Genomic DNA, 25,961 nt, shown 5'->3' with positions numbered 1-25,961 from the left:
GGGAATAAATTTCTATTGTTATGCACACCACCAACTTTGTGTTACTTTGTTACAGTAGCCTCAGTAAATTAATACATCTGCGACCATTCTTTTATTCTAAACACACATGTATCCTTTCTCATATAAAGGTAATCAGTATGCCTTTCTTCTACATTTGATTGAATATATTCCTTACGTGGTAAATTTCTAATGGAATCCTTTATACTTTAAAGACAGAGTGTAAACTTTTTCCTTAGCAGATGTTGAGCATCTGTAGAGATGTGAATGAATGTTTTGCTGAGAAGAAGGTCCATAGCCATTATATGTACAATAGGGTCTCCATAGGCTCCAAAGAACATTAAGAATTTCTGAGACAGAGTTGGGCAAATGGAAGAATGAGAGGCACCTGAGCTCTGGGAGAAGCAAGAACAAAGACTATAAAAAATAAAAGATGAAGATTCCAGTATTTGGAAGCAGGAATAACCCAGTGCGTCTGGTTAGAAGACTGGAAATCCATGTCTTTAGAAATAAGCTTTGGTTTCCTCATACATGCAGGTGAGGAAGCAGGAGTTACAAAGGTTTCATAAAGGAGACTACAAAACGAGAAGTCCAGACAGCCCCACGTCCAAAGGAAAGAGAGTGCTTTCTCTGAATAGAGGGTTAGGAGGTTAGAGAAATTCAGACTTCTGCAGTTGAATCTCGCAGGTGATTGAAAAGGGTATATTCTGTTTCAATGACAAAGTAAAATGTTGTCTCAAGAGTTATTTCTATTATATTGGGGGGGAAAAGGGAGAAAAAGCAGGTTACTAAGAGTAAAGAATGGTATGAACTTAAGTCTAACTGTAAAAAGGAAAGGAAGGGACATTTTCTGAGCCCGTCTCTATGAAAACCTATGAGATGAGATTTAGAGGATTTGGAATAAGTCTTAGTCAGAATCTTGGCTGCCAAAACCCCAAGCCCCATGTGACAGCTGCTCCACCGAGACCATGCAGACTGCCTCCCAGGTAGTGAATGGGCTAGAATCGCCTGCTTTATTCCTCTATGAAAGTACTTGAGGGGTTGGGCTAAACATGCAGCGATGAGAGGGAAAAGTGCTGTGAGAGCAGCTCTGCTTCCCAGAAAATTGGAATAGAGTCCATGTGACCCTCCATAACAAAATTACAAAGTGTTTTGATACAAATTACCTCACAGGTGTTTGCAGCTCAGGACAGCCTGCTCCTCTGCCAGTGCCGAGAGGAGCAGGTGAAACAGGAAGCCTGGTTTTCTGCATATAATTTACAATTCTAACCACAAAAAGACATCTATTGGGCTGCACCCTGCAGGCCTGCAAGCCTTGTAATTGCCCGGCCTTGAGAATGAGGAAAGAGCCCAGAGACAGTGACAGAGGCATCAGTGGCTTATTGGGTAGGGGATAGGGGGTCTTACACGTCCAAAACAAAGGGTCCACCGCGTCCGGCAGACGGCAGGCAGGACATGGCGGCGATCTTCGCTTCTTGGGGGAGAAGGAGGCCACCATTTATAGGGGGAATTGACGTCAGGTTGGCTCATCACTTACCTGGGAAACCAGCAGCTGGGGCAGGGGGCAAGCATGTAGGCAGTTACTGATTAAGCCCTATGATTCATAGGATTGGATGGTCACAGGAGTGAAGCATGGACTGGCTGAGGAGGGGCCGCACAGAGAGCAAGAGAACAGCCATCTGGAGGGGCTGACCACGCGCTCCATCCCCACGCACCCTGCACGGCCCTAACCATCTGGGTCTGCCCCTCTTCCGCAGTACCCCTGGGGTCAGGTGTGTAGAGGTGCACTGCAACCAGATGCCGCAAATGCAGCACACACGCCAGCAGCTGAGGAGTATCCACAGGAAGCCCGGCGCTTATGTCAGGTGTCCACGAAGTCCCGAGGAGGACGACAACAGCGTCTCACTGTCGACCCAGAAATCAGACTCGTTTTCAGTGAGGCCACCACTGCTGCCCAGTAGGAACAGATTCCCTCTGCTCAGACTAGGGACGAAATGTGAGATGTTTAACAGGCACGATACCGGGAAGATCATGACCGTTAAGCGACCTACAAGCAGTAACAGCGTTCTAGATGACACCACCCCTGCCTGTGCTCTTGTCCTGGCCGGCAGCGCCATCCCGTCTGTCCGCCCTCAGTGCCCACAGCCGGTGCCGAGGCCGGGAGGGGCGGTGTAACAGCAGACCACAGGGTTAACACAGCAGTGCCTTTCTCAGTAGGGCCCGGGTTACTTACCTCAGTAGTCTCGGCTGGGGCCAGGCAGAAGACAGGGGAAACCGGCAAGTCCTTCCTAATCCTGTTGCCCACAGGGTCGCAAACTCAAACCACCGGGGGCTTACCTGCCAGTCCCAGGGCCTTTCCGTGGTGGGTTCCCCTGGGCGTAGATCCTGTGGCCAGGGCAGAAGTGAGTTGTTGTCCTGACCAATAGCTGGCGGTGGTCCTTCCATGGTCAACAGTTGAACTTGGATGATGTGGACTAATTGCCTCTGGGTTAACATGGCGGAGGCACTGGGACAATTGCTCCTGGGGTGTGTCCCTGTGTTGGGAGCCTCAGTTGTTGTTGAAGTCGCCCATTCCTCCTTTTGATTAGCCCGGCAGCGGTGGGGTCTTAAGGCAGGTGGAAACGCCAGTGTATGGTGTTTTTATCAGCCCATTTCTAAACTTCATGGCCAGTAAAGTGGGTTCCTTGGTCACTCTCAATGTCCATGGGCATCCTGTATAGCGTGCATAGCTGTTTTAGACCACAAAAAGTGGTTTTTCTCGTTGATGACTTGGGTAGGCCTTTTGTAACGTCTCCCACCTGTTGTAAGGCACTGTAGGCCACATATGGCTGCTGTTCCGTCACACTGTATCCTGGCTCTGCCCCTTCCAGAGCTGGGGCCGGAAGTCCAAGGGCACCTATTGTTTTCCGTTGCCACAAGCCCCAACCAAACCCTTCCAGGTAACTGGCCACGTCCATTTCACAAGCCTGTCCCCGAGTAAAGCCTCTGTCTGTAACTGTTTAGGAGTGGTAGGTCGGGCGTTTGCTTGTGTTTTGTAGATAATCCAGGTCGTTGCATTTTGTCTGTGTTCACCAGCCACCCCCATGCAGTCAGATGAGCCATGAGCATGGGGCTGGAAATATCGTCAATGTAATGGAAGAGAAAGACATCTCTCATGGTGGTCGGCCACTTCCGGGGTACCCCCTCAACTTTCCGTTTCCTGTCCTTAGTTCCTGACATCTTGGTGCTCACAGGAATCTCCCTGGCCTCTTGGCTGACTCGCCAATTGTTGGGCTGCACCAGCAGGACTGCAAGCCTTGTAGCTGCCCAGGCTTGAGACCAAAGAAAGAGCCCAGCAACAGAGACAGAGACATCAGTGGCTTATTGGTTAGGAGCTCTTACACATCCAAAGCAAAGGGTCCTGGAGCAACACCCTACCGTGTCTGGCAGATGGCAGACAGGACATGGCAACAACCCTCACTACTTGGGGGAGGAGAAGGCTACCATTTATAGGCGGAATTGACATCAGGTTGGCTCATCAGTTACCAGGGAAACCAGCAGCTGGGGCAGGGCGCAAGCACATAGGCAGTTACTGATTAAGCCTTATGATTCAGAGGATTGGATAGTCATGTGAGTGAAGCAGGGACTGGTAGAGCAGTGGACGCACAGAGAGCAAGAGAACAGCCGTCTTGAGTGGCCTGACCATACAACATCCTTCACAAAACAATAACCTGGTCCTTGAAATTTTCACAGACTACAGGCTTTCCTGCCACACACCTAGGATATAATTTCCAATAGCTCATTTGCAACTCATTACAATAAATGTTTTAAGAACTCAGGAGAAGCAAAATGCATATATGTATAAAATAAGCCACAATTTCTAAGAATTCTGCTCTTCTTCTCTGAAACAAATACAGTGTTTCTAAAATTTATATGACCAAAACATATCGAGTAAAAAGGGCCTAATTAAGTTTTTTCTTTTTTTGTTTTTCTTTTAGGAAAAATCATGTTAGAGTATAAATTCCTCTTTGCAGAGAATTATCAAATCAGCAGAGGAATAAAATGTACTAGCCATTTGGCCATGCAAGTTACATGATGTAGAAGCACATTTTGTAACATGAGTAGTCAATATAGCACAAAACATTCCTTATCACATTACTTCATCCTTCTTATCTCATGTTCTTTGCAAGTAGGCAGCAGCTCGAGAATGGCCTGTGGCACCTTCTACGGTTTGCTGCTCTCAGACCTCCCATCTCTCACCTCATCCATAAAGTCCAGTGATGACTTTCCATGTAGGTCTAACAACAAATGAAAAGAAGGCAGGATTTTTCATTTAACAAACACAGAAATTTCTATGTGTCAGGCATAAATACTACCATTGCTCTTTACAAACATTAATTCATTTAATCCTCAAAAAAACCTATGAGGTAGGTTCTATTTTCATATCCATTTTACAGATGAGGAATCTTGTCACAGAACTAGTAAGAGATGGAGCCAGGATTTAAATGAGTTTGTGCAATCAAACACGGCACCATACCGCCTTAAGTAGCAGTATCATAAAGGTGAATGCAGAATTATCAAATAATACTAAATACTCTTAGGTAAGTATTTATTAAAAATGAAGACAAAGGGCTTCCCTGGTGGTGCAGTGGTTGAGAGTCCACCTGCCGATGCAGGGGACACGGGTTTGTGCCCCGGTCCGGGAGGATCTCATGTGCTGTGGAGCGGCTGGACCCATGAGCCATGGCCGCTGAGCCTGCGCATCCGGTGTCTGTGCTCCGCAATGGGAGAGGCCACAACAGTGAGAGGTCCGCGTACCGCAAAAAAAAAAAAAAAAAAATGGAGACAAAAAGTTTAAATAAATAGAGATTTTTAAATGGAGGTAGGTTATCTAGAATGTTCATGTGCACAAGTTTTTGTCATGGATTGCTAAAATTATAGTTTATGAAGCTTTATGGTATATATACAACAGTAGTGTTAGATAACTGATACAAAGATAACCACCACTCAGATCTGCATACATCTTTAAATCATCAGTTAAATTTATTTCCCTGATTATAAAATTAATAAATGTTCATATCTGGAAGATTCAGAAAATCACATGACAAAAAAAATAAAAATCACTCATAATCCCACCATCCAGAAATCATCATTGCTGATGTTTTCATAAATATAGTCTCTAGTCTTTCTATATGTATATTCAACCACCTGGGTATTGACTTACCACTTATTAAATGTGGCTCTTTGTGCCAAAGTGATGCATTATTCAAAGACAAACCATTTACACTTTTTTCAGTGCCTCAGTGTATACTAAATATTCTTTAAGGGTTGTAAAAGTCATAAAACCAATACATTAAGATTACAAAAGTACTTTTAGAGTGGAAATATAGTCCCAATGATACATATGCTAAAGCATTCTTAAGAACTTAAGTATTTAGTCTAATTGAAGTCACAATGGTGATATTTTTCAAAATATGATATTATCATTACATTTTCGGCATTACCAAAGAGCAAGTTTTAGCATCAGTAGGATGAAAACAATGCTGACTTCTTAAATTTGTGCACAAAATTAACTGGTATCACACCTCCATTGATTCATGATTATCTTCTTAATGAATGGATTTTAAAGCTTCTCTAAGATAGGAAGGAACAAGACCACTGAAATACTGATTTATGATTATTCTAATACTGCTCAGCATTTGTGAAGTAAACTGTGTCCACAAAGCATGTTATAATTACTAATTCTGAAACACCTTGCTGAGCTAGGTATAGAAGAATTCTTTCATGTAGGCACGAAATGAACGCTATAAATCAACATACTAGGTTGAAATTTTGCAGGGCTACACACTATGATTTCCAGCATCACAAGTGGCTTAAGGAATGCCTCAACTGAGAATGGACTCCCACTGGTGGCCACAATGTTACAGCTTTGAAGTCAGCTTCCTCTTGACTGTACCAGTAATTCTGCCATATGGATTGTCTAACGGTAGCAAGACCTGTAGAAAAACCACATGGTAAATTCAGAGGCATTAAAACAGACCTACCCTTTTTTCTACAAATCAATATGAAATCAACAACAAAAAACAACTTGCTAAGCAGGAAACTGTATAGGCCCTACAGTAGTTACTTCAAGCAAGGTAATACCTTACTTTTCTGGCAATAGTTGAGATATGAGGCGATTTTCCAGAAAATTAAAGAGTTGTTTGAAAAATTTTAATCATCAGGATGTAAATGTTTCTCAAATTCGTTACATTTCCCTGCTTTTTAAACAGAGTGTGGTGAACATAATATGGCCTTTGCTTGATGACTCGCTCTGAACATCAATCATTGTCAATGCTAAATACTGCCATGCCCTCAGGAACATTTGAGGTCCTCAGGGCTCTTAGCCCAATGCTAAATGGCTCCAGACAGCTATGCATTTACAGTTCTTCTGTCTTCCCACCCTGTCATTTGTCACTTCTCTGCTGTTCTCAGTGTGTCCTGACTCACTGAGGGCTTCTCATATGTTGCCCTCACTATGTACACACCTGCCGAGTGAGGGCCCGAGAGTGGCTCTGGCCATCCCCAGAGAGCAGACACAGACGTGGGGACAGCTTGTTCAGCCACTCGGGTGCCTTTATGCGGAGCCCTGGCCCAAAGGGACTCGGGCCTTCCTGCCTCCAGGTCTCCAGAGGAAGCTTCGTGTCTTACTTCTTGAGCAAAAGACACCGTGGCCTCAGTCTGCTGGCACACCTTCGAGCTAGGATCACTGCAGGCCCGAGGCATCAGGGGGCTCTGGGAGGCCCTCCTCTCTCCATAGGGGCTCCTGAGTTAAGCACTGCTCTAGTCATGATGCCTGACCCTTTCTCTGTTTGGGGCCCATTGGTTTCACCTTTGTTGAACATGGCCAGGTCCCTTTCCTGCCCTTTAGAAAGTAATCAGTCGGGACTTCCCTGGGAATCCACCTGCCAAAGCAGGGGACACGGGTTCGAGCCCTGGTCTGGGAAGATCCCACATGCTACGGAGCGACAAAACCCGTGCGCCACAACTACTGAGCCTGCTCTCTAGAGCCCGCGAGTCACAACTACTGGGCCCGCGCACCACAACTACTGAAGCCCACGTGCTCTGGGGCCCCGTGCTGCAACTACTGAAGCCAGCGTGCGTAGAGCCCGTGCTCAACAACAAGAGAAGCCACTGCAATAAGCCTGCTCACCGCAACTAGAGAAAGCCCATGTGCAGCAATGAAGACCCAACACAAGAAAAAAAAAAGTTCTGGAAATGTATAGTAGTAAAAAAAAAAAGTAATCAGTCAAAAAATCTTTACATTCTAATTAATGGCATTCTGGGAATCTACATCCTCTCCTTCCTCTGAAGTAAATAGTGCTGCCTCTCCTTCAGCTGAGTGGACAGCAAGTGGGATCAAGATTGCACTCCTCTTTAACTCAGGGCCTTATACCAGCTACACCTGGCACCCGAGCATGACCTTAGGTACCCAGCACTGCTCCCCAGCCTCCAGCTCCAGCTGTAATGGTACAGAGCCCGATGGAGCCATCAACATAATTTGCAGAACAGAAACAAGGTACCTGGCCAGGGGGGCTGTGACTAATAAGGCTCCTGGATCAGCAGGCCCAGAATGTAGGACCTTTTGGACTCCCTTCATTGGCCTTTATCCACCAAAGGATATGAGCAGCAGGGCCATGGTAATAGACAGTCCCTTCCTATCTCACTCCCCCTACACACTAAAAGCAGCCAATAGAATGGTGTTTTTTTAGCATTCTAGAAGCCCATGGGAAGATGGATCAAATAGAGAAAACCTGCCATTCTGAGAGTGGTCCAGCTGGGGAAGGGACAGTTCTGATCTCCCAGGACTGACCACAGCAGGCTACCTGTTGGGACTTCAGGCTGGCTAGTCAGACACACTGACTTGTTTTTGCATGGCTGAAAACAAGTCAGGGTAAGTGCTTTTTTCAAGGCAAGGTTTCCTTTCAAAAAATGAACTTCCTCATCTTGCCTGCTGTAATTGCAACTAGAAACACAAATAGCTTCATTTTTTTGTGTGTATATTGTATTCCACTTAAATTGACTACTTAAAAGTTAAAGATGATAGAAGAAAATGAAAATAGAATCTTTCTTTTCCTCCTCATTGCTTCATGATAGAAGAATAATGGAGCTGTGACCTTCTGTGGCAATTTTCAGAGAAGTAGATCTCAAAGCTATTTCCTTGGACACACTGTTCTTTCTTTGTCTTTTACTCTCTGCAACTTCCAACCTTCCTTTATAAATAAGTATTCATCCACTTCTAGCATGCTCCAGCCTCAGATAGTGAAAGGCCAGAGTCTAAGAGGGCTCTAAACAGTGGCAACTATAAATATTCCAAAAGCAAGAGCTGTTAGGAGTTGTGACAGGGGATAGTATCATCCCAAGTTTATAAAGAGGGGTAAAGAGGGGTAAAGACTGGGTGGGGGGAAACGTGCTTTAAATATGTTTGAAGTTCTCTTACCTCTTCCCTGTTGATCAGTCCCATTTGGGACATGTCTATGGTAAAGTAGTGAATATTTGGCAGGCTGATTTCCATAGCTTCTATCTGAAATCCACAACGATATGCATTACATGGGGAAACTGTGAATCTGTCTCTGTTACTCCTTCCCCACAACTACCCACTAGCTCATTACTCAGATTCTACCTGTCTCTGAGATGTTCCTCTGATGTTCCCCTACTGCTTGACACGGTTCTCTCCCGCTAGTACTATTATTAAATGATGGACCCACTCTTCTCTCTATGTATGAAATCTGTTTCTCAGAAAAGTAAAATCTCCTTGGGTCAGAAACCTGGGACATGTGCAGCATCCAACTGGCCTCCTGGTGCTGGCTCGTCAACCTCTTAAATTCCCTCTCCATCCATTCCCTCCTCTCCAGGCTTATCCCTAACATTTGCAGGCCCTGGAGTAAGAGTATAATTGGACGTCCCCATACAGATGTTTAAAGATTTAAAAGTTATGAATCAAGCTAAAATATTTTCAAGTGAAATATGTTCTGTCCCTCTAGCTTGACAAATATTCCTTCATCACAATCTGGAAGGTCAGGATCGAATTTAAAATTCTCTGATTCCTTGCAGCATCATGCCAGGACCTGGCATCATGGGAAGAGCCAGCCCTCAGCCCTGGCCATCCCATCTTCTCTCTTGGACTCATGTGGGTGGTTACCCCAGCTTGCATGTCAAGGCCCATTCATACCTCTAGCAAACATCTGCCCCTTTTCTCACTCTCGGGCTTAAGGGTACACTGATGGCATGACCTGCACTCTAGGGGATAGATCTGGGGAACAGGCTTGCACAGGTTCTGGGAGTAGTCTCAGGGTTATTTGGGCAGGACATTCTGGGATGTAAACATCCAGAGAATGGTCTAGAAAGGGAAGCACGGGCTCCTGAAGTGATTGTTGCCTTGGTCCCACCAACTCCTCATCCAGTGGAGAGAGGCATAGCTAGAGGAGGGCTTGGAGGGGGTGTGTGGGCCGTGGCAGAAGTCCCTTGTGCCCAGGTCTAAGGATGGCACTGTTCCTCTCCATCCCATCATGGCCTTAGTTCACATCCTCATTGCCAGTTTTCTGCAACAGCCTCCCAACAGGTCTCCTTGTCTATGGCCCATCATCCCTTTAATCTATCACATGTCTTTCAGAGTGGTCTTTCTAGAGTGCAAATCTGGTAGCGCCACACCTTGCTTAGATCCCTCAGTGGCTCCTAAGAGTTTTCAGGGTAAAATACAGACTCTACAGAGAAGCCCACAAAGGGCTTCCCAATCTGCTTCCCAACTCGTCTCTAGGCACGTGGAAAGACTTTCGCTCCTGGAGCTTCACTTGTGGCGAAACTCAGCAGTAAATGACTGTTCCATGCTGCCTCCTGTCTCCATCCCTACCCCCTCCCTCACCTTTGAGTATGAACTCAGATAACCCCTACCTGCCCCTTAAGACTCAGCTCAAATACCTCTTCCTCCAGAAAGCCTGGCTTGCACTATCCCCTACACTGGAGTTAGGTGACTTCCTCTGATTTTCCATAATATTCTATTCTCTATTGAACTGTAAGTTTAATTATTTTCTTCTTTCACTTAATGATGAACTCTTTGAGGGTAGGGAGGATGTCTAATTTATCTCTGATTTCCTCATGTGCTGACAGAGACATAATAACCATTCCATAATATCGAATGGATGGATGGATGAAGTCTCTCTGCATTTATCCTTCATTCTCTGGCTCTCCTGAAACATAGACCCTTGGGATAATTACCCCTCCTTCAGGGCATTCGAGTGTCCTAAATTGTAGCAGGTTGAAGAGACTCAGAATTTTCAACAAAACTAAAGAACTACAGCAGTGGCCTGTGTTTTCAGGTCAGACAGATTTTTACATTTTTTTATTCTCTTCTCACTTTCTATAACAAGCTTTTGAGCAACAACAGATGTCATTTTTCATGTGTCTTCCACTTTCTTATTTTAACTCTCTTTCTCAGAGCTGACAGGAGACACAAGTTCTCTCAGTCCTCGGAATGGCAAGTGACAAAACCTACCTCAGGAACCTGGTTCAGGGAGAGCACCTGGATGTCATAGAGGGTCTTCTGGATAGAGGGCGAGTACTCGCCTTTGTCATAGGGTCCAGCAAATTTCTTCAGGACAACGTCCCTAACAGTGTCCCTAAAACACAGAAAAGAGAACTGAGGGCCCTCACAGGGTGGTCTTTGGGGAACGTATTATGAAGCTAAGAAGCGGTACCCTCTCTGTCTCCCCAAAAACAATTTTATTGCTGGTTTTAGAGAGGATTAATATCCTATAATGCCAAAAAGAAAAAAAAAAAAAACACCCTAACTTCCCATTTCCCTACACACACACACACAAGTCAATAAACCTATTGAGCCTAACTAGGTTATATTCATAATCTGGCACCAGGGCCCAGTGGGCCTTCCAGGGTAAGTTTCCCTCCATGCTGGAAGAATTTTTGAAGAGGACTTCCTAGTATTCTAATCTGCTTGGCTTGGCCCGTTGCTTGAATTGCTGCATTTTCAGGGGGTATTACCGTGTCAGGCTGTGTGCTAAGTATTTTATGTAATTACTTCATTAAATTCTCTCAATATACCTGAGGCAGGTACTATTATTATCTCCAGTTTAGAGATGAGGAATCTGAGCTAAATGATCTACTCAGTCCCCCTCCTTAGTGGGAGGCCCAGCTTGTACCCCGACTGGCTCAATTTCGTGCTCTTTTCAACATAAATACATCAGACTGCTGCCCATGGGGAACACTTGAAAAAAGGAGAAAAAAAGATTGAGGTGAGGTTCTCTTCAAGCATTTCCAACCTATCACATAATAAAAGGAGCAGAGTAACACTCTGCCCGTGGGAGGAAGCTACCAGGGGGCAGATTCCAGCTTATCACAGGGTAGAAGTTTCTAACAATTAGAGCTTCAGCAAAGGAATGAGATACCTGCTCAAAAAGCAAACTGGGATTCAGAGGCCTAATCACTGCTTGTTGAGGATGTTAAAATAAGAGTCATACGTTACAATGCTAAAGCATTTATCATTTATAAAATGCTTCTGTAACTTCATCTCATTTTGAGTTTAGCCTAGGGTGGCCGCTTGTCCCAGTTTGCCTGGGACCAAGGGGTTTCCTAGGACATAGGACTTTCAGTGTTAAAATCAGGAAAGTCCTTGACAAACTGGGACAAGTTGGTCAGCCTGGTTTAGCCCTCTCTGCATCTGCCATGAAGTAACAAGGCCATTATCCTCATTTGATCCCGTGTTTCTTAAAGTGTGGCCTTTGGTCCAGCAGCATGAGCATCACCTGGGAGTTTGTTAGAAATGCACGTTCTCAGGCCCCATTCCGGGCCATAGGATTAGAACCTTTGGGGTTGGGCTCAGTGATCTGCAGTTTAATAAGCCCTCCAGGTGATTCTGATACACAATCATGTTTGAGTACTACTGATTTAGTCAATTAAAAAAACAGAGGATCAGGGAAATCAGGTGGTCTGCTCAAGGTCATTATAGCTAATAGCATCTTAGCTAATAGTGCAGATTTACTAACTCAAAGTAAGACCAGTATTCTTCCTGTTATCCATCAGAAGGGATGTCTTACAATGGGGAGGCGGAATTGAATGGCTTCCAAGTTTCCCTTTCAGATGGAAGACTCCATGAACTCTGGGCCCCTGGAAAAGAGGGCGGACACTACCTCCACCAGCGCCAGGCCCTAGCACTCGTTCATACCAGGTGGCCTCAAAGTCCACGTCTCTGCCCTGGTGGTAGCGCCACTTGCAGTACACTTGGGTGGCAAAGCACCGGTCCTTCACCTCAGGGAGGGTGGTGAACTGGTCCCTGATGAATCCTTCAAATCCGGACTGGGTTGTTTTCAAGACTTTGAGGTCTTTGATTCCAGAATTAATGACTGGAGGTCCTGTTTTACGTCAAAAGGTAAGAGGGGATGAGGTCATAAAGAAAACAGTGCCTTCTTACTGCCTAGCCCTGAGGATCCTGGTCATTAAAACGTGGCACACTACATTTGTACAAAGAGCTACATCCCTGCCTGTGTTTTCTCTCTCCCTGTATCCTCTGAAGTCCACATGATGAAGACGGTGTGCCTTTCCCTCTCTCTGAATTCCACAACTCCCTGCCTTCTCATGCCCTAGGAAAACTTATGGTCAGAGACTAAACGTCCATGCTGTGTTGAAGCCCACAGGAACAAATATCTTTTTCTCAGCTATGTGCAGAGGTATCTTCTAGGCCAATTACCTTCCACATTTTGAGCTCCATCTCATTCAGCAGGCAGTCATGCTGGAATGAGTTAATAAACTCAAAAGCAGCTCCTCTGTCTGCTCTTGTGACGCCCTTTACTGGGGGTGGTCCTCATGTGGATTGTCTACACTGCTGATGGCTCCAATCACCACCAGACCCCTCAGCAGTTCCCTTGCGTTTATGAACTCAGCAACTTCATGAATAGGTAGCATCGTGGGCCTGGATGAGCCTAAATAGAGACTGGGAAGATGAGGTCAGTGACCCATGAGGTATAGATTGCCTATGTGGATACTCATAAAGGCCTTTGTTTTTTGGCTGAACTGAGAAGGCGCAAAGTTGCCTTGTGGGGACCTGGGCAGGGTGGGCAGAGTTGCAAACAATGGAGGAGATGACATGGCTCTCCGGCCGTCCCTACATTACCTCATGAGGTGCATCAGGGAGGTGGAGCGGAGAGAGGCATAATCAATCTGAAAAAGCTGTTTACTTATGCCTGGCAGTTCTAGGTCAGGGCCCGGATGACAGGTAGGGTACCGAGTTAGTGAGGGGAAGATTCTCTCTTTCTTTTTCTATGTGGAACACACTGTAGTTCCAGCAGTTTGGTGAAGCCTGAAGAACACATGGCACCAGGTGACACGCTGGGAAGCCCCAGGGTGCAGTGTCTGTGGAAAGCAGCCTTCTTCCCAAGGAGGAGTGGCAACTGGCACAGCAAGTGCTGGGCAGAGCCGGTGAGGCAGCTGTTGTATTCACTGGATGCAAACGTCTCCCTGAGCTCGCGTGAGACAGCCCTCCAGGCTGGGAGGAGGTAGGAAAGTTTGGCTGGAGAGGCACAGCAGCTTTGTAATGAGAGAGCAACAAGGTCAGGGAAACTCGGGAATTAACTTCACCATGGCCTTATTTGTATGTGCGGGCTGGTGAGGCCAGGACACTCAGGGGGCACTTGGGTACAAACTCCCAAAAGCATAGTCAAGGCAGAATGACTTAGATCACCTCTTTTCAGTCTTGAAATTAGTCCAGACTAATATCTGTGCTTTTTGACCTGTTGAATCTTAAGCCAAGAGCTGGAGGTATCAGGCATCACCACGTTACACATGGTCTTAGTTGAAGAATAAGAATGTAACCCACAATCCTCAATTAAAATCCAGGGCAGCTCTTAATAATCCAATGGTTTACATCATCCTGTGTGATTTCTATTGCTGTGGTTAACTCAGGAGTTGTGGACTTTCAGAAGTAGGTAAATAATGACTATATTTTGATATTTTCCCAACCACATGTGTGTACCTGCCAGAGACAGCAGTGGCCATAGTTAGTGGTAGATTTGCTGATTAAATATGTGCTGATAAAATAAGGTGTTCTGGTCACAGTGTTCTAGGATAATGTGGTAAGAGAGAAAATGGTATTTTCTCAATTGGAAAATACTGAAGTTCTCATTGGAAGCTATATCTGAATCAGGATCAAGAGAAAGATACCAGCAATGATTTCATGCCTTAGGTTGGCTGGGTTTATCAGATTCTAAGTGTTATCAAGACACGATTCTGCAAAATCAGCATTTCTAACAGTGTACAGCTGACCCAAGTGAGTCTTAAGTCTCAGACCCAAGAGAATTGCAGAAGCAATCAATAAGTATCCGTTAAATGAATGAATGAGTGCAGTAAAATTGACTCACCTTAACAACTTAGCCTTACAACTTACTGTCTTTTTCTTCAAGACAGTTCTCCTCCATCAATCTTTACCATTTCCCTTCCTGATCTGCCCCCTCCCCTCAACCCTCACACACAGACAGTGTGACAGTGGGAGAAGGGGAGGGCATCAACACTGAATGAGAAGGTCCTGACTGCCAGCATGCGTTCTAGTCGTATGGCTAGACACTGGCAGAGGTGGAGTTTGAACTCAGCACCCCATTACGAGATTTCATGCTTTTCTTCCCCCTTTTTGGATCACTCCCCATCCTCAAAATGTTTCCTCCTTCCTTTAACTCTCTCTTCCCATTTCTGTAATAAAAGAGGACTTTCCAAGAGACAAGAAAGTTGCCACCGCCATTCCGCAATGTGCATTCAGGGCTCAGACAGAGCCCCCAGTTGAAAAATATCATCCCCGTTGGTTTGACATGAAGACTGAAGCATCACTTTTAGAAATGACCCCATGTGTCTTGAAAAATTTTATCATTTTAAAATTTCCTATTGAAATACCAAGACCCCTTAGAGGAGTGACTCCTTAAGCCTTTATAAACTAATATCATAATTTACTTCCAACAGTAATCCCTTCTAGAAAAAAAAAATCCTATAGAAATGAAACTTGAATTTGTAATCCGAAGTGGGGTTAGAACAAGTAGTGGGAATCCTCGAAGGGGGATAAAGAGAAGTCAAGGGAAACCAAAGGCAAACTTTATCTATTTCTGCTTTTCCTATACAGCTGGCCTTCATCACCAGCATCCATGTGAGCCAACCAGACTTTGAATCCTCAGTTGTCTCAATCATAAAAGGATTTCCAGATGCAGGGTTACATATGTTTGAGTCCACAGTCTTGGGACTCAGGTTCCTTGAATTCAGCCTCAGTACTCTCCATGCCTCTCCTCCCCTATTTATGGGCAGTATTTCCTTGATAGAATGACTTAACCTCTCTCTACCTTAATTTTCTCATCTGCAGGAGATGACAATCATGACTATTTCCTAGAGATGATAGATGTCTAAGATGATACACATAAAGGACTTAGTAACTTAGTAAAATGGCTGTCCAGGAGGAAATGCTCTATAAAATTATTATGATGATTTTGCCCTAATTGACCTTTTCCTATTGACATCAACTCCCTGTAAATACTTCCCATGTTTCACAAAGGTTCATTGGGTTCTGAAAACTCCTTCTGACATGCCATCCCTATCCACCTCCAGCCCTGTGCTGAGATGTATTGATCTTTGGGGAGTGTCAGTCTGCTAGGCAACTTTGAAATGATCTACTTTCTTGCTAGAATCTGAAAATGGAGAAAGCAGTTGCATTTTCTAATGTGTTTTGACCTCAGTTTCACGTGGAATAAAACATCTCACGTTCTCAAAGACAGTTCACCACTGCCACAGTTTAGGCAGAACGCAAAGCATCTACTCTGGTGTGCTCACCATTCTATGAACAACGACAAAAACCTGTTCTCCCTGAATGTGAAAACTACATTTTCTTGGCACGCATCAGACGCCCTGGATGAAATCTGGGAGCTTATTTTATCTTCCCTGTTGGCGGTGCCCCAGCTTTCTGAACACTGGTAGGAACCTGCGCCTTTCAAATTCATGGGCCCATCAACTAAAAATACGATGCTTCACACACTCTTAAAAAGATTCCAGTTTAGACTAACAAGAAGTAATTCAACCCAAAAGACTGTCCTTTTCTAGGTTACTTCCTATGAAACCACTTAATCAGCTCTTTTTTGCCTTTCTGCCATGGTTATGGAGTAACGCAAAAGGAAGATTTTCACATTTTACTTTGCTAGAACATAATCTTTTCTAACTTTCAGTGTCCTCCTACACGCTTAACAGATTGTGGTTTATCTCTCAGAGAAGCATACATCCTACCCCTTCAGGTCTCTAAGAAACTGCAAATTAATAGAAACTAAGCCTGATTCCTTACCTACGCATCAGGTGTCACAAAGCACAAAGCTTTACCGAGCCAAGAAAAAAAAATCCTGTCATGAAGGGGGTAATTGCTTCCACACTTAACACCTCCAAAAAGGACACAAATAGCTAAAAGGAGGATATTTTAAAACTATATTAAATCATTCTAGTAGAAAACCTCAAATTTGTAAAGTGCTAGAAAAAGTGAAGATCAATTAAATATCATTTGCCTTTGAGAGTCCATTTAGCTCATGGAGGCAGGTTGAAAGCTCCCTGTGTGCAATTCTGGATGGGGAGAGATGATGCCACCCAGATGGAAGGAAGTTAACTGGGTTTTTGTACAATGAGGTGATGATCAAGATGATTTTTAAAAATCTTGTGCTTGCCAAGAATTTTTATTTTGGAATAACTGAAGAGTGTCTTAGTCTTGATATCAAAATGACACAAGCAGCCTTCTTGGCAGTGGCCATCTCTGTCCTGAGTCTCCCACTTTCCCCATCTCATTTCTTCCATCTGCCCTGCTTGACACCTCTTAAATCTCTTTTCCTCCAGGACTTTAGTTTTATCAATCCCCTTCCTAAAATCTTCCTCCTACCCCTACTAGTCTCCATGTCAATAGATTTCTTTTTTCACCACTACAAGACTGTATCTCTTATTTGAAACCTCTCCTCTATTTTCCATTCCTCTATTTGGTTATGCTTGAGTTGAATTTTTATAATTAGTGTCAGATTGGGAGAAATTTGATGCTTAAAGAATTATGAATTATAATTCTAATTGTGTGTGTGTTGGGGGGGCGGGTGTTGGGGAGATTCTCTGCTTAGTTCAACTAGTTTAAATTAGTGACTCAACCATCCCAGTGACTTCAAGGCTTGGCTAAGCTTGTAGTTCACAGGGACTCACAGAGAAACAGTTTGGAAGATCGAGGTTCCATATAACACCTACATCAACAGCCTGTACCGCACATGCAGAGCCTAGCTCTCCTCTCGGAGCTGGGGAAGTCACAAAAATAACACCAGCCCTCATCCCTTTGGTGAAAAAATTTCTCTCTCTCTTCCAGATTCTCCCATGGAACTAGCAGACTTTGAAACAGCTAAAAGAACACTTAATGATGTAGCTTAAAAAGATACCCTAGGAAAAAATAGTGTAATGGGAGTTTTATAGCAATTCTCAGGGCCTAAAGTGGGTGCTTCAGATTCAGTAGGCTTTCTATAAATGTTTGTTCAATTAATAAGAATGAATCCAGTCCACCAGGAGAAACCCAGTTACATATCCTGCTGGGAAAATTTGCAGGCTGAATGGGTGATTAAGTACATGTGTTTGAGGGGGCAGAATTCTCACTATCCTAGCCAGCCCCCCACAAAAAGCCCTACTTAGAGGCTTGTAACAACAGCCTTCAGCATGTGAATTGGGGTGTGTGTGTTGGTGTAAGATGATTATTTTCTTTAGTTAAGCCTATGCAAGGGCATTTCTTATGACAGTGATTGTACACTGAATCACCTCATGATATCTGCAGTTTTATCTCCTGGAAAATAAGCAAATTAAGAATTAAACTTTGTTACCAAAAAAAAACGGCATAGACCCCTACTCTCCAAAGAGGGACAGAGTACAAATGTCATCTTCAAATAGACAACACAGGAAGATACACACACTCAGGAACGTGTGCACACATACCGCACACACCCAAGGCAGCAGATGCCTCTTTCCCTGCTGACCCCTGCCAGCCCCCGCATGCTATGGGAGGGGGGAGGTGCTGGACTCCAGACAAGTCAAGCTGGAGCTCTGTGAACACTGCCACAGTGATCACAACACCCTGAAGTTTTCTGCAGAAAGAAAAAGCTTTGGCCTGATTCTGTTGATTAGTTTCCTCCCGGTAGCAGCCAGGTGACTAGAATTCAGGCTGATGATAGCTCCTGGTAATTCCTGGAAAGAACAAGGGTGTGAAGAGCAGCCTGTATTCTTCCTAAGATCAGCTGAGCCCTATATGTGGCCACTGCACTTCCACCTCCAGGGGTCTGCTAAATATTCTTGCAGAGGGAGGTCACCAACGATGCCTACTTGCCAAACTGCACACCCTCTTCAGTCTTCTTTTAAACCAAACTTCTTAACCTTCCTGTGGCGGAGACCACTAGCAGGTCCTCTTCCTCCTGGGTCCCCGGCTAGACTACATCTCCTGGCCTTCCTTGCAGTTAGGTGTGGCTGTGTGGTTGGGTCCTCTTCATCTGATGTGCTCTGTGCTACTTCAGGCCTTGAGCAGTTTAGCCTCCTCCTTTTTTTCTTGAAGGTCTTTTCTTCTCCTCGTTGTCTGGTATGCGGAATCTACTCTGAAGGTGATCCCAGAAAGTGAGGATCAAAACTGTCTGGTTGCATCAACCTGGATTCCTGAATAACTTCCTGGAGAGGAGCATCCTCCCAACACACACCACACACACACACACACACACACACACACACACACACACACTGAACTTGACTTTTACAAAAAGCTGTAAACTTCATGTGTGAAGCCACTACATATAAGCCTACTTATTATGCATTCTATTATCTCAATAACTATCCCTCATTTCTTGAAATGTATTTTCCCTTGGCTTCCATGGCACCACTGTCTCCAAGTCTCCACCTGTCCCTCTGACCATTCTTCTCTCTCACTCTTTAAACTGTCCAACACTTAAACTGGGGAATTTTTCCCCAGGCCCTCTCATCTTTCCTCTTCTCACTTTATATGTTTTTCTGGATTGTTCCTTCTTCCCCATGGCTTCACCAACCAATTTGGAAATAGATAGTCTCCAAATCCATCCCTTATTCCCAAACTTACCAGCTTCCTCTGGAAACTTCCTCATTATATGTATTATTCTTAGTCAACACCCACAAGCCCCCGACTTTAGGATAACTTTAACCCCTCCTTCTCTCTAACCTTCCATCCTTACGCAAATACTCAGACTTATAAGCACACTTCAGAAATGCCTCACATAATGTCTCTCCCCAACCTCTGTAGTCTTTTCATCTCTACCTCTTCTGCCTTAGTTCAGACTCCATCACTTCTTCATCTCTGCAACAAGTCTCCAAATGTCTCACTACTGCCTGTTTCTCCAGCCAGTTTACCATAACCTTGGTCAGAATTACTAAACAGTACACACATACACATAAAGACCTTTCCTGGATCTCTATTATCATTCAAAATAATAATAATAACAGTTTTCTTTCAAGGAGTGCTTCTTATGTGCCAGGTACTGTGCTAAATGTTAAATTAACATTTATCTCCTTTCATTCTCTGGGTAATTGCTGAGGTAGGCACTGTTATTCTCATGTTAGAAATAAAAAAAAAACACTGAAGTAGTATATTTAATGTGCTCACAGTCACAAAGTTATTAAGTACAGAAGCTCAAATTCAAAAACAGTTCAGTATTCATACAATAAAGTTAGGAAATCATCCACATGCAATGCTAGTAGGGAGGTTAAAAGACAAAAGTAGTCAATTCATTTGTATCCATGATAAGCAGTTAAGGGATACACAGAACAATTAGACGTAAAATATAATATCAAAAACAGTAATCATGAAGGGAGCAGAGTACAAATGCAAGGTATCTATATATAGAGAGATTGCTATACAAAAACCTCATGGTAAACACAAAACAAAAATACCCACAAAAAAGAAAAAGAAATCCAAACATAATACTAAAGATAGTCATCAAACTACAAGAGAAGGGAACAAAAGAAGAAAGGGGAAAAAAGAAGAACTACCAAAACAAATCCAAAACATTAACAAAATGACAATAGGAACATACATATTGATAATTATCCTAAACATAAATGGACTAAATGGTTCAACCAAAAGACATAGACTGGTTAATGGATAAAAAAGCAGCATCCATATATGTGCTGCCTACAAGAGACTCACTTAAGACCTAGAGACACACCAGACTGAAAATGAGGGGATAGAAAAAGGTATTCCATGCAAATGGAAATCAAAAGAAAGCTGAAGTGACAATACTTATATCAGACAAAATAGACTTTAAAATAAAGACTGTCACAAGAGACAAAGGACACTCCATAATAATCAAAGGATCAATCCAAAAAGAAGATATAACAATTGTAAATATATATGCACCCAACATGGGAGCACCTTAATATATATGGCAAATGTTAACAGACATAAAAGGAGAAATTGACAGTAACATAATAATAGTGGGGGACATTAGCTCTCCATTACATCAATGGACAGATCATCCAGATAGAAAATCAATAAGGAAACACAGACCTTAAATGATACATTAGATCAGCTGGCCTTACTTGATATTTATAGAACATTCCATCTGAAAGCAGCAGAATACACATTCTTTTCAAGTGCACATGGAACATTCTCCAGGATAGATCACACACTGAGCAACAAAGCAAGCCTTGGTAAATTTAAGAAAATTGAAATCATATCAAGATCTTTTCCAACCGCAGCACTATGAGGCTAGAAATCAACTACAAGAAAAAAATTGCAAAAAACCACAAACACGTGGAGGCTAAACAATATGTTGCTAAACAGCCAATGGATCACTGATGAAGTCAAAGAGGAAATCAAAACATACCTAGAGACAAGTGAAAATGAAAACACAATGATCCAAAACCTATGGGACACAGAAAAAGCAGTTCTAAGAGGGACGTTTATAGCAATACAAGCTTACCTCAGGAAACAAGAAAAATCTCAAATAAACAACCTAATCCTATGCATAAAGCAACTAGAGAAAGAAGAATAAACAAAACCCAAAGTTAGTATAAGGAAAGAAGTCATAAAGATCAGAGCAGAAATAAATGAAATAGAGACAAAAGAAAAAATAGAAAAGATCAATGAAACTAAAACTGGTTCCTTGAAAAGATAAACAAAATTGATAAACCTTTAGCCAGACTCATGAAGAAAAAAAGACAGAGGGCCCAAATCAAAATCAGAAATGAAGAAGGAGAAGTTACAACTGACACCACAGAAATACAATATGCCAATAAATTGGACAACCTAGAAGAAATGGACAAATTCTTAGAAAGGTACAATCTCCCAAGACTGAACCAGGGAGAAATAGAAAATATGCACAGGACAATTAACAGTAGTGAAATGGAATCAGTAATTTAAAAACTCCCAATGAATAAAATTGCTGGACCAGATGGCATCACAGGTGAATTCTATGAAACATTTAGAGAAGAGTTAACACCTACCCTTCTGAAACTATTCCAAAAAATTGCAGAGGAAGGAACACTTCCAAATTCGTTCTATAAGGCCACCATCACCCTGATACCAAAACCAGACAAAGATATCATAAAAAAAGAAAATTGTAGGTAAATAACACTGATGAACATAAATGCAAAAATCTTCAACAAAATACTAGCAAACTGAATCCAACAGTACATTAAAAGGCTCATACAACATAATCAAGTGGGATTTGTCCCAGGGGTGCAAGGACTTTTCAAAATCCACAAATCCATCAGTGTGATACACCACATTAACAAATTGAAGAATAAAAACCATATGGTCATCTCAATTGATGCAGAAAAAGCTTTTGATAAAATTCAACATCCATTTATGATAAAAACTCTCCAGAAAGTGAGCATAGAGAGAACATACCTCAACATAATAAAGGCCATATATGACAAACCCACAGCTAACATCATACTCAATGGTGAGAAGCTGAAAGCATTTCCTCTAAGATCTGGAACAAGACAAGGATGTTCACTCTAGCCACTTTTATTCAACGTAGTTCTGGAAGTCCTAGCCACAGAAATCAGAGAAGCAAAATAAATAAAAGGAATCCAAATTGGAAAAGAAGTAAAACTGTCACTGTTTGCTGATGACATGATGCTATACATAGAACATCCTAAAGATGCTGCCAGAAAACTACTAAGCTCATCAATGAGTTTGGTAAAGTTGCTGGATACAAAATTAATACACAGAAATCTGTTGCATTTCTATACACTAACAATGAAAGATCGGAAAGAGAAATTAAGGAACAATCCCATTTACCATCGCATCAAAAGGAATAAAATACCTAGAAATAAACCTACCTAAGGAGGCAGAAGACCTGTACTCCAAAAACTGTAAGACACTGATGAAAGAACTTCAAGATGACACAAACAGATGGAAACATATACCATGTTCTTGGATTGGAAGAATCAATATTGTTAAGATGACCATAGTACCCAAGGCAATCTACAGATTCAATACAATCCCTATCAAATTACCAATGACATTTTTCACAGAAATCGAGCAAAAAAATTTTTAATTCGTATGGAAACACAAAAGACCTGAATAGCAAAAGCAATCTTGAGAAAGAAGAACAGAGCTGGAGACATCATGCTCCCTGACTTCAGACTATAGTACAAAGCTACAGTAATCAAAACAGTATGGTACTAGCACAAGAACAGACATATAGATCAATGTTACAGGATAGAAAGCCCAGAAATAAACCCATGCACTTATGGTCAATTAATCTATGACAAAGAGGCAAGAATTTACAATGGAGAAAAGACAGTCTCTTCAATAAGTGGTGCTGGGAAAAGAGGACAGCTACATGTAAAAGAATGAACATAGAACATTCTCTAATACCATATACAAAAATAAACTCAAAATGGATTAAAGACATAAATGTAAGACTGGATAGTATAAAACTCCTAGAGGAAAACATTGGCAGAACACTGTTTGACATAAATCGCAGAAATACTTTTATGGATTCACCTCCTAGAGTAATAGAAATAAAACCAGAAATAAACAAATTGGACCTAACTAAACTTAAAAGTTTTGCATAGCAAAAGAAACCATAAACAAAATGAATAGACAACCTATGGATTGGGAGAAAATATTTGCAAACAATGTTACTGACGAGGGATTAATTTCCAAAATGTACAAACAGCTCATACAGCTTAATATCAAAAAAACAAAGAACCCAATAAAAAAAATGGGCAGAAGACCTAAATAGACATTTCTCCAGAGAAGACATACAAATGGCCAACAGGCACTTGAACAGATGCTCAATATTGCTAATTATTAGAGAAATGCAAATCAAAACTACAATGAGGTATCACTCTCACAGGTCAGAATGGCCATTATTAAATGTCTATTAATACTAAAAGCTGGAGAGGGTGTGGAGAAAAAGGAACCTTCCTGCACTGTTGGTGGGAAGGTAATTTAGTGCAGCCACTATGGAGAACAATATGGAGGTTCCTTAAAAAACTAAAAATACTAAAAATAGAGTTAATCATATGATCCTGCAATCCCACTCCTGGGCATGTATCCAGAGAAAATTCTGATTTGAAAAGATACATGCATCCCAATGCTCACAGCCACACTGTTTACAGTAGCCAAGACATGGAAGCAACCTAAATGTCCATCAACAGATGAATGGATAAAGAATATTACTCAGCCATAAAAAAGTGTGAAATAATGACATCTGCAGCAATATGGATGGACCTAGAGATTATCATATGAAGTGAAGTAAATCAGATAGAGAAAGACAAATATCATATGATATCACTTACATGTGGAATCTAAAAATAAGATACAAACGGACTTATTTACAAAATAGAAATAAATAGACCCACAGAAATAGAAAACAAACTTATGGTTACCAAAGGGGACAGAAGGAGTTGTGGGGGAGATAAATTGGGAATTTGGGATTAACATATACACACCACTATATATAAAATAAATAAACAACAAGGACCTACTGTATAGTACATGGAACTATATTCAGTATCTTATAATAATCTCTAGTGGAAAAGAATCTGAAAAAGAATATATATATATACATATACATGTATGTATGTGTGTGTGTGTATAACTGAATCACTTTACTGTACACCTGAAACTAACACAACATTGTAAATTAACTATACTTCAATTTAAGAAAAGGTTTAAAAAAATCTGTTAATAAAAATAGCAAAGCAGGAAAATAAAACAAAAACAAAATGAAAACAGTCTAGTCTGACAAGACCTATGGACTTAACTACCATGCAAAAACTGCCTCCTAGTTACACCAATTTTTTTTTTTTTTTTTTTGGCCATGCTGCACGGCTTGCAAGATCTTAGTCCCCTGACCAGAGATCAAACCCGGGCCCTCAACAGTGAAAGTGCAGAGTCCTAACCACTGGACCGCCAGGAATTCCCTAGTTAGGCCAATCTTGCTAGTATGGTACATTAGGCCCAAACCAAGCTCTTCATCCTCATCTCTGCTCCTTACATTCTAAAAACTGAACCCTTCAACCCTACTACCGTTGCTCAAATTCTTTGCCCTTTCAACACTAAAATCATTTGCCTAGTATGGTGATCTACATAAGGCAGATGCTCAAAATATTTGTTTCCCTCTTCCACTCTTTATGACTCCTACCCATGTACATTCTGTTTCTTCTGCCTGTAATTTCCTTTCCCCTTTCTATGTCCAGCACATTCTGAATCATTTTTCAAAAGTCAGTTGGAATATTTTCTCCTCCCCCATCAAGCCTTCCAGACTGCCCTAGGAAGAGTTAGTTTTCTGCACCTCTTTACTCCCATAGCATACCTTTAATTCCTTCATAGTGGTCTTTAGCCCCTCATATTGCAATAAATCTATTTATAAGTCTATCTCCTACTATTCATCTACTGTGAACTCACGAGGGTCAGAGAATGTCTTATTCACGTCTGAATCTACCACCACTAGTATACCTAACAAGTCCTCAAAATCATTATTGAATGAATAGTATTTCAATCAATGACATAAATATATTTTATACAGGCTCTTATCTTTTTAGTTAGTTCTCCTGAAATCTAATTCTAGCCCCTGCTATTATTTTACATAATTAAAAGTGGAATGAGAAACATGTTAAGTATTGCAAAAATCACTCAAAATGGTTTAAAGCTAACCAATATGGCAGCCACTAGCCACATGTGGCTATGAAGCCCTTGGAATATGGTAAATGGGAAATGAGACGTCCTGTAAATATAAAATAAACACAGAAATTCAAATATTAAATATTTCATTAATAATTTTTATATTTATTACATATGTAAGTGGCATTTGGGATATATTAGGTTAAATAAAAAGTATTGTTAACATTAATTTGTTTCTACTTTTCTAATGTGACTACTAGGAAATTTTAAAATTAGATATGTGGCTTGCATTATATTTCTGCCGGGAAGTGCCAGTTTAAAGTTTATAATTTTACAGGGGTATTCACTGTGATTTGGGTAGGAAAACACTGGCCTGGGGAATCAGGAAACTCTCTCCTCCAAAGTCACATACATAAAGCAAGAAAGAAGGAAGGAAAGAAAGGAAGTTACATTTTAACTAACAAACAGCTCAGTAAACAAGTTAATATATCACATGACTACATATTTGGAGGATTTAAAAAATCATTATCTTTTCAACTTAACAACTAGTTATTCAGTCTTCTTTATATAATAATAATTTCATAACTGTTAATCAAACACTGAAAAGGCCCTGGCTGTGTCTAGAATTTAATACAGATAGGGAAAAATATTAAATGATAGCTAAAACACCAGGACTTCCTAAGGGAAGGCATTATCCAATAGAACTTAGAATGAGAAGAACTTATATTTTATTAACCTTTTAAAATTTCTGACATTTATGAGATGTCACCTCAAATTCTTACTAAAGAGAGCTAGAGAAGAAAGAAAAAGAGATACAGAA

The 25,961-nt window shown here is 41.9% G+C and overlaps 1 protein-coding gene across 1 annotated transcript in view; it reads right to left on the bottom strand.

Annotated features, from left to right (window-relative positions):
* Nucleotides 1-4,475: 4,475 nt before the first annotated feature.
* The window catches only part of LOC111178377 (uricase), a 97,337-nt gene continuing 75,851 nt past the window's right edge, over nt 4,476-25,961 (bottom strand). Inside the window, exons 5-8 of the mRNA XM_022580969.2 lie at nt 12,191-12,377; nt 10,508-10,631; nt 8,456-8,539; nt 4,476-5,972 (exon numbers count right to left, since the gene is read on the bottom strand). Coding sequence (XP_022436677.2) covers nt 5,898-5,972; nt 8,456-8,539; nt 10,508-10,631; nt 12,191-12,377 — 470 coding nt within the window. The 3' untranslated portion in view covers nt 4,476-5,897. The remainder of the gene's footprint in view (nt 5,973-8,455; nt 8,540-10,507; nt 10,632-12,190; nt 12,378-25,961) is intronic.

Source organism: Delphinapterus leucas, chromosome 1, assembly GCF_059928025.1.
Source record: "Delphinapterus leucas isolate spDelLeu-1000000601 "Yukka" chromosome 1, BTC_Dleu_Yukka2, whole genome shotgun sequence".
Taxonomy (NCBI): Eukaryota; Metazoa; Chordata; class Mammalia; order Artiodactyla; family Monodontidae; genus Delphinapterus; species Delphinapterus leucas.
Note: the sequence above shows the minus strand (reverse complement) of the source record. Positions and strands in the feature narration are given on the sequence as shown.